General features: G+C 44.0%; 2 protein-coding genes across 4 annotated transcripts in view; one reads left to right on the forward strand and one right to left on the reverse strand.

Annotated features, from left to right (window-relative positions):
* brf1a (BRF1 general transcription factor IIIB subunit a) overlaps positions 1-16,306 on the forward strand; it is a 128,421-nt gene that overhangs the window by 29,538 nt on the left and 82,577 nt on the right. For all 3 annotated transcript variants that reach the window (XM_079527340.1, XM_079527341.1, XM_079527342.1), the window contains exons 5-6: positions 2,768-2,799; positions 9,290-9,362. In XM_079527340.1, coding sequence (XP_079383466.1) covers positions 2,768-2,799; positions 9,290-9,362 — 105 coding nt within the window. The remainder of the gene's footprint in view (positions 1-2,767; positions 2,800-9,289; positions 9,363-16,306) is intronic.
* On the reverse strand, positions 10,290-15,172 carry LOC306941720 (BTB/POZ domain-containing protein 6-B-like). Its single transcript, XM_079527348.1, has 4 exons — positions 14,214-15,172; positions 13,247-13,337; positions 12,838-12,956; positions 10,290-12,202 (listed from the first exon to the last, which is right to left on the reverse strand). Exons 1-4 carry the CDS (start codon positions 14,645-14,647, stop codon positions 11,170-11,172), a joined length of 1,677 nt encoding a protein of 558 aa, XP_079383474.1. The 5' UTR covers positions 14,648-15,172; the 3' UTR covers positions 10,290-11,169.

Raw genomic sequence — 16,306 nt, forward strand, 5'->3', positions numbered from 1 at the left:
ACCAGAGCAGTAAATGCATAGAAAATATTCGGGGTCTTTCCTACATCTTCCATGTGTCTACTTTCCCTTTCATCCTTGATTTTCTTTTATTTATTTTATTTCGTTCCATTACTGCATATTTCACATTTCGTTTGTAAACTAAAACACCCTCCAGAAGTGGAGCAGTAGAATTATTTCTTCTCTGTCCAGATGTTCCATGGTTTAGATTTTTCTATGATACAACTTATGGTCATCATTCATCAACAATAAGGCTATATCACCTCTAGCCATGTGTGCAACTACTATGTAACTGACGTTGACATAAAAAACGACTTTAAGGAAACACTTGAACAACAGCGCGAACCGAGTACATTTTCATCTACAAAGGCCAAACTTCATTGGAAAATGCCATCTGATGCCATTTTGTAAAAAATGTCAAATTAAGTGCTAATTTTCAATTGGAAAAACAACGAAACAAAAAACCCTGGTTGCGGTGTGTTTGAACTGATGCCACATTGTTTTGTCGTAAAATAAAATGTCAAATTTAAATGCTAATTGATTGTGAAAAGTTGCACTTCCATGCTCGTTTAAAAAAGATGAAAAGGGGACAGTAACCATAGAACGGTTTAGAACCCTTAGGCAAACCAGATGTGCACGGTGGACTCTCCCCGTCCCCCTGTCATTTTGCTGATTACGGTGGAGCTTTGTGTGAGAGGGTTTACGTGTGTGTGTGTGTGTGTGTGTGTGTGAGTGTGATCTCCAGACGCCGTGCGCTGAGATTATCCCATTTATCTGCGCTGTTTGCTAATTCCATTCTGATGCCTTTTTAAACTGCGGGTCACTAATCCACTCTGACAGCCTGGAGGCAGGTGCTGCTGTCGCCACGGAGACCAGCGCGGCCAGCCACGTGTGTGTGTGTGTGTGTGTGTGTGTGGTGTGAGTTCACGTCTGTGTTTGTCCCTTTGTTGCAACAACATGTGTGTATTTCAGTGACAGTGTGCACTTACACTGTGTGTCTGTCTGTCTGTCTGTGTTGTCTGTCTGTCTGTCTGTGAGAGTATTGGGATCCGTTACGATTCCTGTTCCTTGGGCGACTGTGGCTCAGGAGGTAGAGCAGGTCGTCCAATGATCCATGGGTCGGCGGTTCGAATCCTGGCTCCTCCTGTCTACATGTCGAAGTGTCCTTGGGCAAGACACTGAACCCCAAATTGCTCCCGATGTGCTGGTTGGTACCTTGCATGGCTTCCGCCGCAATCGGTGTATGAATGGGTGAATGTAATGCACAATCTATGTAAAGCGCCTTGGATAAAGGCGCTATATAAATGCACCATTTACCATTTACCATTTTAAAGATTCTCTCTTAATGGTCCGGTTACTTTTGCGGTTCCAAATGGACCCTTAGAGGTCTGTAACTCTTGAGTCTGAGATATACGGATTTGTAACCATGAGAGTGTACAAATGGAACCAAATGGACCTGTAATTACTTGGTTCCATTTGAATTATGGGGGTCCATGAAAGTGGTTACTAGTGGTTTAAGAACTCTAGTATTGTAATTAAAGTATAGCAGACGTGAAGTCCACACACCAGCTCTGACACTCCGGAAACGGTTCCAAATGTGATGGAACCGATTCCAGGTTCCTCAACGTTGGATCCGGTTCCTACTGTTCCTCCGGTTCCGGATCCCAACCCTATGTGTGTCCAGAGGTCAGTGTAGACATGGATCAACCCTATGTGTGTCCAGAGGTCAGTGTAGACCTGGATCAACCCTATGTGTGTCCAGAGGTCAGTGTAGACCTGGATCAACCCTATGTGTGTCCAGAGGTCAGTGTAGACATGGATCAGTGAAGTAGATGTATTACCTGTTGTGAGCCGATGTTTCATCATCACCCATTTATTGTTGATTGATTGATCTAAGCAGGTTTGTCTGGTTGTCAGTAGTAACAGCCTTCAGCCGCTGTAACATGTTTGATGTCTTAAAAATATCCTCATCTTATTGTGTTTGAATGCTGATGGACCCATACATGAGGTTAGGTTTTATATCAGATAAAGTGTCAGTTGCTATTTTATAATTTAATGTTCTGAAAACATTTAGACCACTTCCCCACACACGTCATCGCTTGTCTTCAGCCCCATAGGGTCCCCAAGCTCATGGCATTGGTGAACCCTTTCTCTTTCTTCTAGCGCCACCATTAGGCCAAGGCTGTCAACAGAGTGAGTAAACCTTTTTTTTCCCCCTCCTTTTTCTGCCTTTATTGATAGGATGAAAGTAGTCTTGACAGGAAATGGGCGGAAGACACGCGGCAAAGGTGCCCAGACGGTTGAGCTAACCCTCTGGGCCAGAGTAAGTAAGTCTTGTAAGTGAGCCTATCTCCTGTTTCTGTAGAATGAGGCAGCTTGATGTACAAGTACACCCCCTGGACATGACGCATGGACTTGCCCCCAATCCAACCCTTCATGTTGAGTGCCATGCAGGGAGGCTGGGTCTCATTTTTCAGAGTCTTTGGTATGACCCGGCCGGGGATCGAACCCTGACCTCCCAGTCCCATGTCGGACACTAACCACAAAGCCACTGAGCTGGTCAATAGTGTGCATCGTGTGGGATCTCTCACTTCCAGCTGAGAGTCGGTAACTGGCACTTTCAGGATACAATTTTGAGTATGTTTAGTGGTCTTGTATTCACAAGTTCTAAGCATTCAACCCCCACACAATGACATTCATGTGCATCTATTTAAAAGTGTGCTGTAAATGCTTCCATTCCATTGTCCAGTTGCCTTAACAACCTCTCCAGACATGCTGTTAGACCTCAGCGACCTTCTGCAGGTACGTTTAACAACTTCTGTATTAACTCTTTAATACAACTATTGCAACTTCTATTACTTTATGGGCATTCAAAAATGTTTGAGATCGCAAAAATCTCAATGCGATAATACCATTTTTGCACAACACCGCTGTACGACTGAGTTTAAAATACAGCTTAAGTGGCTAATGACTGTGCAGCAGCTACGGCAACTACTCCTCGACCCCTGCTGCTAATTTAACTTTTCTGTCTGTTGCTCTTAGTGCTGCTACATAACGTACGCATGCACAGAGTAGCATGTTGCAGCTGTAGGTCGTGGACTAGACTCTAACATGTGTCATTAAAAGCCTGTATAGGATGTATAAATAGAGTCTGCTGCTGATTCACAGTGAGTCAGGGTGGGGTTGGTGTAGAGGGGACATTTCTCACAGTCACAGCTGGTCTGGAGGCCTTATTTTTGTGCTCCCAGCTGTCCTTGAGAAGCTCTGTCCCACTCTCCCCTTGTGGTATTTGGAAGATGGGAGTGGAGTTGGGTGGGTGTGTAATAAGAGGGAGGTGTGTGTGTGTGTGTGTGTGGGCGGGAGAGTGGGCTAGGTCATGGGGTTTGGAGTGTACACTACAGTATATGTGGGTTTTTGAGTGGGAGTGAGTGGAGTGTGGCTTGGAGGAGAGTGGGGTCGCTGTGTCTTTTTGAGGGTCAATGTGGTTGGATGGTTAATGTCCACTGTCCAGTCTGCTGCAGAGTGATGGTTCTCCTCCCATCTGTGATTTGTGGGGTCACACCCAGCCCACAGTGTGTGTGTGTGTGTGGGGGGGGGGGGGGGGGAGTGGGGGGCGGGCGTATACGATATGCAGGGACCAGGTCTGAGCCCATTCATGTAAAAGTGGAGCTCAGAACATCTGGTACTGTTGGTCATCCCATCATTTCCACTAATGCAGTATAAAGATAAGTTGGGTATTAAAACCTCAAAATACATTTTGTGAGTCCAGTCTGTGTATCAGCTCCATACTTTATACATAATGAGATCACAAGATTCAGTCTCAGTCCCCTACTTTCTGGCTTCTGGGATTTTTTTGTTGAAGTTGACAGATGTTAGGTAGACTGCCTAATAGCCAGCAAATAAAACATGGAAATTCGTTTACCACTGGAACTCTAGTGTCCCTATTTTGGGATGAACATTTAGCAAAATAGCCTGTCTATAAGCTTACAACACTTTGTGAGCAGGCGGCAAGCACCCGCCGCTGCAAATGAAGCCAGTGCAAAAGTAATAAATGCTGCAGTTCTCATTAATGGCCCAGAAGGTGTCGGCGTGTCGCTAATTCCCCTCCTACTGGTTGCAGAAGACTTTTCATTCCATTATAGTTTGTGTATTTGACCAGACTTTACACTTTTTATAACCTTATATTTTCATGAATACTTTATTTTCAGTCAATCAATTCTAAAGAAGGGTATGCTTCTACTGGTTCTACTGAAGACCCCCTGTCTTCTGGTTCCATTGGGACTGGAATTCCAAGATGGTGGAGTAGAATTAGCTGAATTGAAATATTGGCTTCACTACTGGTCTGTAGAAACCAATGGGTTGATGTCACGCCTCTCTTCGTCCGTTATGTTTTACAGTCTATGGTTTTGAGCTTGTAGATGAGCAATTTTTGGTAAAGAGATTTGTTGTTTTGGAGAAAAGGGAGGCGACCCAAAGTAGTCCCTGGGGGACCCCGGTCAACTAAGTATTTTTGGGTAGGACCATATATGGTCCTAAATTGTGGATATATATGGTGTATGGTAACTGTTAGTTGTTAAAGGGATTGTGACATTAAAAAAAAACGTTTTTGTAATTTTTTTTTTTTTTTTAATGTTTTCTGAGCTCAATTGCACCCCAAAAAACAGAACTTTTAACATCCAGTAGACTTTCTGTGGTCTGGGGTTTTCTGGCTCAAACAAGTGCTCTGATTTTCCTGCTGTTTGTGATGTCACAGCATGCAAATCTCATATGTCAATGTGATTTGCCAGCAGATTTCACTGTTTTGCCTGTCAAAAGGCTTCCAACCCCCAGAGAAAACTCCAGACCACAGAAAATCCACTGAATGTTCAAAGTTCAGGTTTTTTGGGTGTAATTGAGGTCATCAAACCTAAAATAAAAAAATGAAATAAAATGAAAATTAATGTCATAAAACCTTTAAGTGTCTTGCTCAAGAGCTCTTCGGCACTAACCCATGGGGAGCCAGGGATCGAATAAGGAACCTTACGATTCCCAAGCCTGATTAGCCACCAACCTTCAAAAGCAAAGTGTTATTGTGGACTCTGTGGAGACTCCTGGTATTGAAAGTGATGATTGAAACAGGCTTCCAAAGCAGGAATCTCATCATGAATGGCCCATGCACACACACACGCAGCTGTGTTGATTGAACTTGTTTACATACCGTAATCAAGAAACCTTCTTAGTGGCTAACCAATGGATACATTGGATTTAAAAAAAAGAAATCCAACAAAGTAGCGGCTTGTAATGAATCATTTCAAGATAATAAAAACATTCTTAAAGAATTACCCTTAATTTTCCCTAATTCCCACCCAATCGGTATGCAACAAGGACTCAACATGGTCAGGCTTGCTTGGGGCCGCTTCTGTTATTTTTCTTTCAGTTGCTAATATAATAACATATAATAATGTAAATATAATCACATTTGACAAATGTGACAGTGTTTGAATATAATTGTGGGATATCCTTCCCTGCGAAAGATACTTGAATTGGCCAAGGCACCAATAGCAGGCAGAATTTTACATGACTTGACTTCTGAATGGAAGTTACAGACCATGATGCCTTGCTACCAGCAGAATTTCTTCCATTTGGGACAGAGCCATGTAGAGAGAGAGGCGATGGCATGCCAGCTCAAACACATGGCATCATGATTAGGTCTGTGCCTATGTGGTATGTGTATTACCAAGCTGATCCTCCAGACTAGTCCTGGCTGTAAAACAGTTTAATTCTCTGATCTTTGGCTTGGGGAGAAAATCGCAGTCTAGGATGGACTGTCAATATTTCCAGACATGCAGATAGATAAAGTTATTAAATGTGTAGCTTATGCACCATCCTCGTCTACATTAATTACATAAGAAGTCTAGAATTGAGTGGCATTTCCCGTTCAAGCCCAGGATGCCTTTAGGTTGATTAGCACAGATGCATAAAGTATGTCCTGCCACTGGACAGTTTCTGGCTTAGAGAGTTATTTATGTCCTGATATAAACTCTTAGGTCTGTTGTGCTTTAAATCTTCACTAATGTAACTACTGCCTACATTATAAAACAGACCATGACATATTGGTCATGACTAGTCACAATGAGCTTTTCATTTCAAACCTATTCTGGAGTAAACATTAGAAATCAGCTTTATTGTCACATCACAGGTTTACATGTGTGAATCAGTGTGTGAAATTAGTTTTTTTTTTTTTGCTATCTCCATTTTGTTGTTTTCAGTTAAGAAAGAAAAGGGGGCAGGGCAGAGAAAGGAGAAATACAGAAAATAAAATGTCAAGAAAAACAATGAAAGATATGCACACATTGCATAAAAAGCAGCAGGTATGTGGATTAGGTTAGACATAAAGGAAGGAGCAAAACAATTTGGGAAACAGCAGATCTGAAAGCTCACAGCGCGTCACTACATGATGCATTTTGGGCTTATAGATACACTTTTTGATTGAAGTATTTATTAACAGCTTGGAGAACTAGAGTACATTTCAAGCACAACTCGATACAAAACTGTTTACTGTGGGCGACACCATTAAAGCATTTTCAATTCATCATAACATTTAGAGACGTACAAATATACACTTCTATATAGCCAAAAACAGGAAATCATCATAGAGGAGGGAAAAAACACATACAGTGATGGGAAAAAGGGGTGGGTGGGGGATTCAGATTTTACGGGGGCCAGTTTAGAATTGCAGCCGTCCGTAGGTGCCCTTTGAGAGCGGATTCGCATGTCAACGGATTTGCATATCTTAATGACTGTTGGTAGGGCGTTGGTTCCACATTTTGGTTGCATAGGAGCGAAATTAATTTAGTCCCTTGTTTGTGCCGAATCTGGGTTAGTTTGTTGAACTCCCTCTGATGTTGTGTGTGTGTGGACTTCGTTGACATTAAGGAAGTATTTTGACAGGTACATGGGTATCTTGGTGGTCTTGTGGACCAGACCCATTGCAAGATGCTGTACTCTGTCGTCAACCCTAAGCCATTCCAGCCTGTCAAAGTGGGCAGGGGTGAGGTGGGTTGAGGGAGTGAGGCCAAGTAGTAGCCTGACCAGTTTGTTTTGTGAAGTCTGGAGCCTTGTTTTAAGGGCCTTTTAAGGTGCTGTGGTACCAAGAGGTGCATGCATAGTCGAAGAAACCTTGTACGAGTGCTCCTGTTAGGGTCTTTAAGGTGTTTTTGTTGACCAGTGAGGAGAACCTGTATAGGAATCTTGTTCTTTGGTTGACTTTTTTGATTATGTTGGTGGCCATTTTGGTTGACTTTTTTGATTATGTTGGTGGCCATTTTATCACAGAAAAGATTTGCCTCCAGGATGGAACCTAGGTAGGTAATTTCATCTTTTCGTGTGATAATATTGTCACCCACTCTAATCAAGAAGCCATCTGCCTTGCTGAGATTACTATTCCAAAGAGCTCATTTCACGCTAATGTCAGTGAAGATATTTGGTGTAGAGGGGGAAAAGGAGGTGGACTACTATAGACCCCCGGGCCTCCAGTCAACAAAATGTTGACTGGAGGCCTTAGTTAAGAACCCCTTAACCGGGTGTATCTGCCTCACTGCCTGTTGTTGGAAACTGTCTGGAGGTTCCTGTGGCATTCGTCGTTATTCATTTTATAGTTACAATTCCATCCATAGTTTACATTTCATAGTTTCCACATAGTATCACTATCAACATTTTATCCTATCCTACATTTATATCCTATATTCAATTTGACTTATTTCATAATACCTTTAATAAGCATGAAGCCAGGGTAACATCCACTCCATTCTGTTCCATCATACCACCTCTTTGTTTTCCTGTTTGAATTCCGGAATGGAATCTTACTCCCAGAATAGAACGGGGTGAGGCTGCAGGCCGGCCTGGCTCCACAGGAGGCTGAGAGTGAGAGTCTGTCGGTCTCTCCATCTGTCTGCCTGCCTGCCTGACTGATTGTCCATCTCACTGTCTACCCGGGTAGGGACCCCAAACCAACCCCTGAGATGTGAAGGATTGGTCTGGAGAGAAACGGGAGAAAGCTGACCTGGGGATCGTGACCTGGTCACCAAGCTTTCACCCCTGCTCTCTCTACCGAATGGCCACCATGTCTTTGAGATTGAAAACCACCAGAATAAGGTTTCCTGCTCTGATATTGATACCTGGGGAAGGAACATTACATATGTCAGAAATACAGAAGATACCAATGCTTGTGGTGTCATTGTTACTTAGTCAGTACTGACTCTATCCCTCTTGTATGGAAGGTAGGGTTGGCTTCTGCCATAGCAGAGTTTACTACAGAGCCTTCTGGAGGTGTCTTGGCCTGGGGACCAATACAATGAAACATCTGTGATGGGAGGTTCCCCGCTTGATAACCCCAATGACATCTTCTTTCATCCACCCGCCCCCTTTTCTCTTAACTGCTAAACTAGGCTTCTGCATAGGCAATCGGGCTAGTAAATAGCTCAAGTGGAAGTGACATAAATCACGTGCATGCAGTCAGCCTCCTGCCTCTACCCCATCATCTAAATTGTGTTTCTTTCGGCCCTCTACCACACTTAGTGGCACAAGGTATAAGGGGATAATGAAGCTTGAAGAGGTGTGTGTGTGTGTGTGTGTGTGTGTGTGTGTGTGTGTGTGTGTGTGTGTGTGTGTGTGTGTGTGTGTGTGTGTGTGTGTGTGTGTGTGTGTGTGTGTGTGTGTGTGTGTGTGTGTGTGTGTGTGTGTGTGTGTGTGTGTGTGTGTGTGTGTGTGTGTGTGTGTGTGTGTGTGTGTGTGTGTGTGTGTGTGTTGGAAACTGCCTAAATAAAATCCTTGATTAAACCTTCACTATCACAATTGGCTTTTAATCAGATACATTTTGGGAGTTTTTCGTACAATCTGTCTTATGTAACTGTGCTACTTGATGACGGATGTACCCGTTTCTTCTCCCAATCCACCCAATCTCTCTCAGAATTTCTGTTACAGATATCACACAATGTATACATAAAAACCTGTGTCTAAAAGAAAAAAAGGGTCTTAACTTTGTTGCCCAGTTACATTTGAAATTCTGGATTTTTAAATGGGTAAATGGTTCTGTAAATGTCAATGTTTGATGAAGTGCCCATTGATGGTTGAAACCTCCACCTTCAGACCACATAGTCTGGGTGGGTTCAGGTTTTAGATCCCAATTGTACCTTCCTCCATATTGTCTTCCTCTTCACTGTCTCACACTGAAATTATCAATGTACTTTATAAGTTCATGCTAAAAGTTTTGTTTGTTTTTTTGTTTCATTACAACTCTGATTTCCTCCATCAGGTGAATGTTTACATTCTGGGGAGAACATTCCTCGTCCTGGCCAGAGAACTATGCATCAACGCTCCAGCCATAGGTACCATACTGCCTCCTTTTTCATTATGACATCTTTTGAGGATACACGTTACATTTCCCTAAATTTAGCTAGTTGCTGACCAAACTAAGCTTTTTAAAGTCAGAAAGCCTTTGAGAGTAAAACTACAGCATGGTATTTTCACCCTAATTTTCTAACTGTGTATGGGACAACTGACTTGGGGTTGAATGAGGATTGAAATGGGTTTGTGTGTCTACTCTTAGACTGTCAGAGAAGCTCTGATTGTAAGCCAGGCTGTTCTTGTTGTTTGTTCAGTGGAACAAATGAGCCCCTATATTTAGCTCTGGAGTTTGTTCCTGCCAAGCTCCCCATGTGCCATTTGGGTAGATGCTTTTATCCAAAATGTCTTACAATACCATGAGTGTATGCATTTTTAGCATGGTAGGTCCCAGTGGGAATATACACTTTAAAACTCGTCCTGGCAGTTTTAGTTCCATACTGTACTCTAGTCTTGAAGATACAAAGGTTATGCAAGCCCCAACTCTGGCTGTGTTGGTGCCACTCTCTCACCATTACACACAGAATGTAACATTTACCACTGGTAGTGTTAAAGCCAAGCTATACCCATGGAGCTGCATGGTGAATAACGCTCTAATTGTGATATTAGTGGCCTTCCTAGTGAAGGCCTTCCTAGTGAACTATAGCACCTATGTAAGATGTGACTTGATTTTTCACATGGCAAATTCATGGTCTAATTGGATTACTGGGGTTCAAATTACTTGACATGCATTATGAATCCTTTGTGTATGTGTAAATAATTAAAGCAGCTTTGGCTTGGGTTTATTTAACAATGACCAGCATGCACTTCTCCTAAGGATGACTAGAGGGTGCTGTTATCCCTCAAATAACCACTTCCCATAGGGGTTCACACAGGAACAAGGCATCACAATGACAACTGATATCTCAAGCTTCAGTCACATTATAACTTTTATCTTTTTTTTTTATATCTTTTTTTTTTCATAAGCATTCTTGTACAGAACATTTCTTGGGTTTCAACAGCATCAAGCTGTACAGTTAAACTGTATTTTACAAAAAAAAGACACAACGTTGCGGAGGCCATCCTCTCAAGTGCAAAACGACTTTTTCTTTTACAATTACTACTTTTTGCATTGTTAATCATAACATACATACATAAAGTTTGCTCCTCGTGTAACATCGCTGCTTGCGCTATACCAACAACATCGTATGGACTTGCAATCGCACAATTTTGAAGCAGGGCAGAAAACAAACGTTCTACTACAGGCCACAGTGGTTCTTAAATCACAATGTGAAGCAATACGACCAGCCAACTTGATTTTAAGATCAGAATAGAGGCTCCAAATGGTGGTTGGTTGCCTGCCTGCTAAAGTGGCTGTTAGCGTAGACAGAACTCCCCAGCCACAGCAGAATATTTACCAGCATCGTGTCTCTGGCTCCCACCCTGATTTGAAGCAGCTCCTACTTGATTCCAGTTATGGAGCTCAGCTTGATTACATAACCACAAAGCACTATGCTAATGTTGTTCCTACAGCAGCCACAGCTCTCCACACGGGATGTCAGAACAAAGGAAAATAACGTTAAATGTAACCAAATAATTAAATTAAAAAATAACATTAACTTAAATAAGATAAAACAAATGTTTCCTTTACTTTGTTTTAAAATAAGTCTCTCTTGACGAACTATCAGGCCATTTATTGTGACATTATTTTCTCCTTTAGTCTCTTTAATGCTACATTACTTTGAAGGCTCGGGGAGCATGGGGGGGGGGGGGTGTACAATATATTCCACCAATAGTTGAGTCCAGTGCAGCTTATGCATAGAACACCAGTTCTGGGATCTGCCCGCCCTGCACCCCCGTCCCGTTGGTACTGTCCGAGGAGCACTGGAACTGAAAAGTCACATTCCCACACTGCACCTCTGTCATTCCTTCCTGTCCGAAGTAGCTGAGCTCGTTGCCGTCCAGCACGGCACTGACTGTGTAGAATGCGTCCTGCTCCACCTGCACCGGGTGTTCGAACCACACAGAGAATGTACTGCTGGATCCGTCCGACACGAAATTGGTGGTGTTCTGTGCCAGCGTCGTGCCCTGCCTCTTAAGTTCGATCTTGCAACTGTACTCGGCCTTGCCGCCGCTTGACCCGTACAGCCCTAGTCCTGCGATGAAGATCCGCTTGTCTACTGCAAACTGTATACTGTCACAGCGGCCCCTGTAGCGCCACTGGTTGCTCCGGTAGGCTGAGGACTGGAAACGGTGGCACCTTTGGGGCTTCAGACCATCCCTGGGGGTCAGAGGGAAGCCCAGTTCTGGTTTGTTGGCCGCCGTGTACCATAGGAAGAGGTCGTGTGTCTCCTCAAGTGTCAGGATGTCTGATTGCGCCGCCCCATCCGCAAACTCCTCCAGGCTCATGGAGGGGATGCGAACCAAGTACAGGGTCTTGCCCAGTACCTCCCTCTTGTTGCGCGTGTTGGGCCCCAGGCCCTGTCTCTTGCACTCGGCCACGGCCCAGTTCATGACGGCATCGAACACCACCACCTCCTTGGTGTTGAGCGTCTCCCTCCTCAGGATGATCTCTAGCGTCTGGAGGTCAATCTCACCGAAGCCCTCGGAGCACAGACTCAGCTCTGCCTGGGCGTCGATCACCTCCCAGCAGCGCTGCGTCAGCTCTGGTTCCTCAAATAGGCGGCTCTGAGACAACAAGACGCAAGCGTTCTTGGCCTCCAGGCTCGTCTCGAGAAAGTTAACACAAGCCTTAGCCAGAGCTGGAACTATGTATTTCTTGGCGGCATACAGGGTGGCCAGCACCGTGTCTGCTTCCAGGTCTATCTCATCACTATACATGTACCTGTGGAGGGAGACAAACGAGTGATCAGTAAAAAGCATTGCCCGATTTACTTATTTTGTATTATTGTACTTAATGGCATGCAGAACAGAATGTGGGGAACAAATGCTCTGTGTTTCTATTTGTCTTACTAGTAATTGTAGCTACATCTGCTAACAAACCAACAAAAGGAAACCATAACTTAACTAAATTCTAATCGCTCTTCTCTCCCTAAAAGAGGGTTGGGTGATGACTTGACACATCCCAGACTATTTCTCACACAGGATAACAAGCACAACAATCCATGGTGCTGGCTTAGGCAATGCTATTGAATGAGCAACAAAGGCAGGCTATTTATATCCCTGCAGTATGCATATACCCCCCCAAAGAAAATTGTCAGGCTTGAGGATGAGGCAAAGACGGGGGGGGGGGGGGGCATTTGTAGTTTAACAAAGAGCACAGAGAAACCAGCAATTACAGAGCACTGTGCTTTCTGTCACCATGCTCGTTCTGGAGCTCCTAGCATCCTGGCATTCGACTCTGGTTTAAGCTTTTTGGATGAGTAATAACATCCTTTGAAGTGACAGACTGGGCTTGTCATCTCCCCTCTACCTCCCTTGCTTGGTTTGCTAAGATGAGTGATGGCGTGAGTGGCTTACTTCAGCAGAATTAGAAATGCAGCAGGTTCCACATCTGGGATATGGATCTCCGACTCTTCCTCAGCCAGATTGCTATAAAACATGGCACAGAAGACGGAGCTTCCCACGGCCAGCACATACTGGAGGGGAGGGAGAGAGGGACGGACGGATATGGAGAGGAGGGACGGACAAAAAAGGCAGATGCATCAGTGACACATGCAATCAGAATCACTTCATTCCGCCAAGTGCAATAAATGCAAAGGAATTTGCCCTGGTAGTGATGGTGCAGAGACATGTTGGCAACTTGCATAGTAAGAGAGTGGGTAGGACCACTGACCAAAAAAATAAATGATTTAACGTTTATTTTATATACAGTGGTTTGTCTATAGTTGGTTAAAGAAAGAGAAGTGTTTAATTTCCCCCCATTTACCTTGTGTGCTGGAACTCTTTCAGACTCCCCCAAGGGTCCCACAATAAAGTGGACATCAGCCATCAGCTCATTGTTAAACATCAACGCGTTCCTTAAAAGCAAGAATATTTACGATTAAGCAACAGCGTAACCATCTGGTGTTATGTAATATCTGTGAGCACAGCGCAGTCTCTCGCTATAGTTCTCAAAACGCCATAGGTCCTAAAACAATCACTTAACGGTGTGGTGGCACAATTTGTCAGTCTTACTGTGTGCACGGAATATAATGCATCGTTTATTTCATTACTGTCTGTCATTTACAACGGCGACGCTAATTAAATTGGCCTAAGTGGGTCATATTGCTGTAGTGTAGATTATTGTACCCTCATCAACCAATTTTGCATTTGATCGTACTTTAGGATGCACGTTTTCCCAAGTTCTTGCTAAAAGACCGTCAACACGACGATGTCATGGCTCTGAAATAGTTTACCCATCAAATATTGTATGCAGCACTGTACGAACACATTCTATACTATAATAATAATGTATATCTAAAGTCACTAGTTGCAGATACTATCGAGTGGACATATCGGGCGACACTAGTGTCCATAGGTTAGGAGGACGTTTTTATTGTTTCTGTACTGGTTTGGTTTATCATTTGGACTATTATGATGTTTAAGTTTTATTGACCTAGCCATGAACAACCTAATACGTGGGTCCCCCAAAATCAGATATCAGAAATCTTGAAGGCGCATATAATTCGACAGGCCACCACCACACCGAAACCCGTGACCTGTCGAATTATGTGACTGCACCAGAAGAATCTGCCACCTATACTGCAAAAAGCCTCGCTGTTCATCTCAGTCACAACAACACAGAGGGTACAGTGTGTACATTTGTAAAAGTTAGCTCAACGCTGAGGGCTGCAGACGGACGGTCACAGCATTGCAATGCACAGCTCGCTAAAATGACAGTAAAGCAAGCCTACCTCTCCCGTAACGTCGGGTGGCTACTCTGCCAGCTGAGCGGATCGACGTTGTTGTTGTTGATGTTCTGCTGGGTGGTGCCGCTGGTGGAGGAGGAGGTGGTCGGAGTGGTTGCGGTGCTGCTAGCGGACCGACTGACCTCCACCTCGGTCGGCTTCTCGCCGGCGGTTCCCGTAAAGGTGGTGCCATTGTTGCCCCCGGCCAGGTCCAACGTGTTGTTGGCGGTGGTCGCAGCGGCGGGGTACAGCTCTGCAGCCATCTTCTGCTTCTTCTTTTTGCTCAAGGACAAAGTTAGGATCTCATAGCATAGCGGGAGTCCGCCCGAGTGTTTCCCGACCTTCCTGGAGTTCTTCAGCGTTTCTGGGAGTAAGAGGAGATAAGTCAAGCACCTCATGATCCCGCCATGGTGAAGCAACCTGCAGTCTGCCGTTGGCATCGGCACGCAAGCAAGCGCTTGGCCGCTGTCCCCCCTAATAAACACTCAAACGACGACGGTGCTCGGTGGATCGTGTGTTGTCAATCCCGGTCCCTAAATGCGATGCACAGAACACGGCGATTAATGCTGTCCAATGTTCAAGTTTACAAAACCCGGGTCGCTTATTCGAGCAACATCAATAAACCCCCGTGTGTCGGAGAACCGTCTTCGACCTCCACCACCGCCAGAACTCTCATCAAATAACACTTTCCCCCCGTTTTCCGTGATCATGTCATGGTCGGTTTGGACGGGAGTCGTGTCCACGGAGCGTCGTTTTATTTTCCCTTTTTCAGCGAATGTGTAATCCAGAGCTAGACCCGTAGTCCTGTTTTTTTTACTCGTCAGCGTTAATCCCGGCAGATGGTTTTCTCTTTTTTCCTTCTTCCAAAAGCTTCTATCGGAGATGTTGTTCCGTGTCGACCGTGTGAATATTATGTGAATAGTAATTTGTCGGAGAGTTTTTTTTATGTCCGGGTCTTTTTTCCTCTCTCTTTTCTTTTTTTCCTCTAGCTGTAATCTCCTCGACGCCCAGTTTCGTTTGTCGACAAATCAGATTGACGCACGGAGTGAACGTCAGAGTAGAGTCAGAAGCCCCCCCCCCCCCCGTGTGTGTGTGTGCGTGCGTGTGTGTGTGTGTGTGTGTGTGTGTGTGTGTGTGTGTGTGTGTGTGTGTGTGTGTGTGTGTGTGTGTGTGTGTGTGTGTGTGTGTGTGTGTGTGTGTGTGTGTGTGTGTGTGTGTGTGTGTGTGTCGCGCTGACGCAGTGCATCAGCGCACATGTCACACACTATGCAAATTGTTCTCATGTTTGCTGCTTCCAAAATTATTCTGAATTCAGGGCAACCCGTAATTTATCTCTCCGTCTCATTTTCTGATGCATCTCATCAGAAAACGAGAAAATTGTGAATATTATTTATTCAGCCATGTAAATAAAATCACACTTGTGTGAAGTGAGCAGCGCTCTTTATCACCATACATGATCACATTCCGGCCAATCACTTTTGGCCTCCTCACTTTTCTGTCCTCAATACGACATTGCTCAGCCAATCAAATCATCACTATGGGGTACACACAGGCATAGGAGGGGCTTACGCCCCTCAAAAATAATGTGTTGCAAATAAAACAATATCACAGAAGTTGTGTTGTGATCACTGTGAAAGTGACAGTTACAGTTCCATTGCCACATTATAACCCCAGTATTAGAAGTGACAAGAATAAATGACACAAATCAATGCAATATAAAAATAAATCTGTATTGAGACTGAATGCAACCATTTATAGCTAAATTATGACCTAATAATTATTTTATTAAATACCACTGTCAATATATCTTCACAATGCTGAAAAATAAGTGTTGTGATTTAGAATCCCTGCTGTGATCGTAAAAGCTTTCTTCTAGACAGGTGGTCATTCAGTTGAAACACTTACCTCTAAGAAAACGGTGCATTCTGAGAAGTGAGACAACCAGATAGTCTCGTCTCTGAAGACTCAGACGTTTATTAAGAACACAGAGAATATATACACAATATAAATTAAAGATGATGAGGCAGGGCAACAACAACCATATTCTTAGCAACAGGCATACAAACTGCACTTCTACGCTACTTAAAGCCAAAGACTCG

This window comes from Electrona antarctica (assembly GCF_951216825.1).
Source record: "Electrona antarctica genome assembly, chromosome: 18".
Taxonomy (NCBI): domain Eukaryota; kingdom Metazoa; phylum Chordata; class Actinopteri; order Myctophiformes; family Myctophidae; genus Electrona; species Electrona antarctica.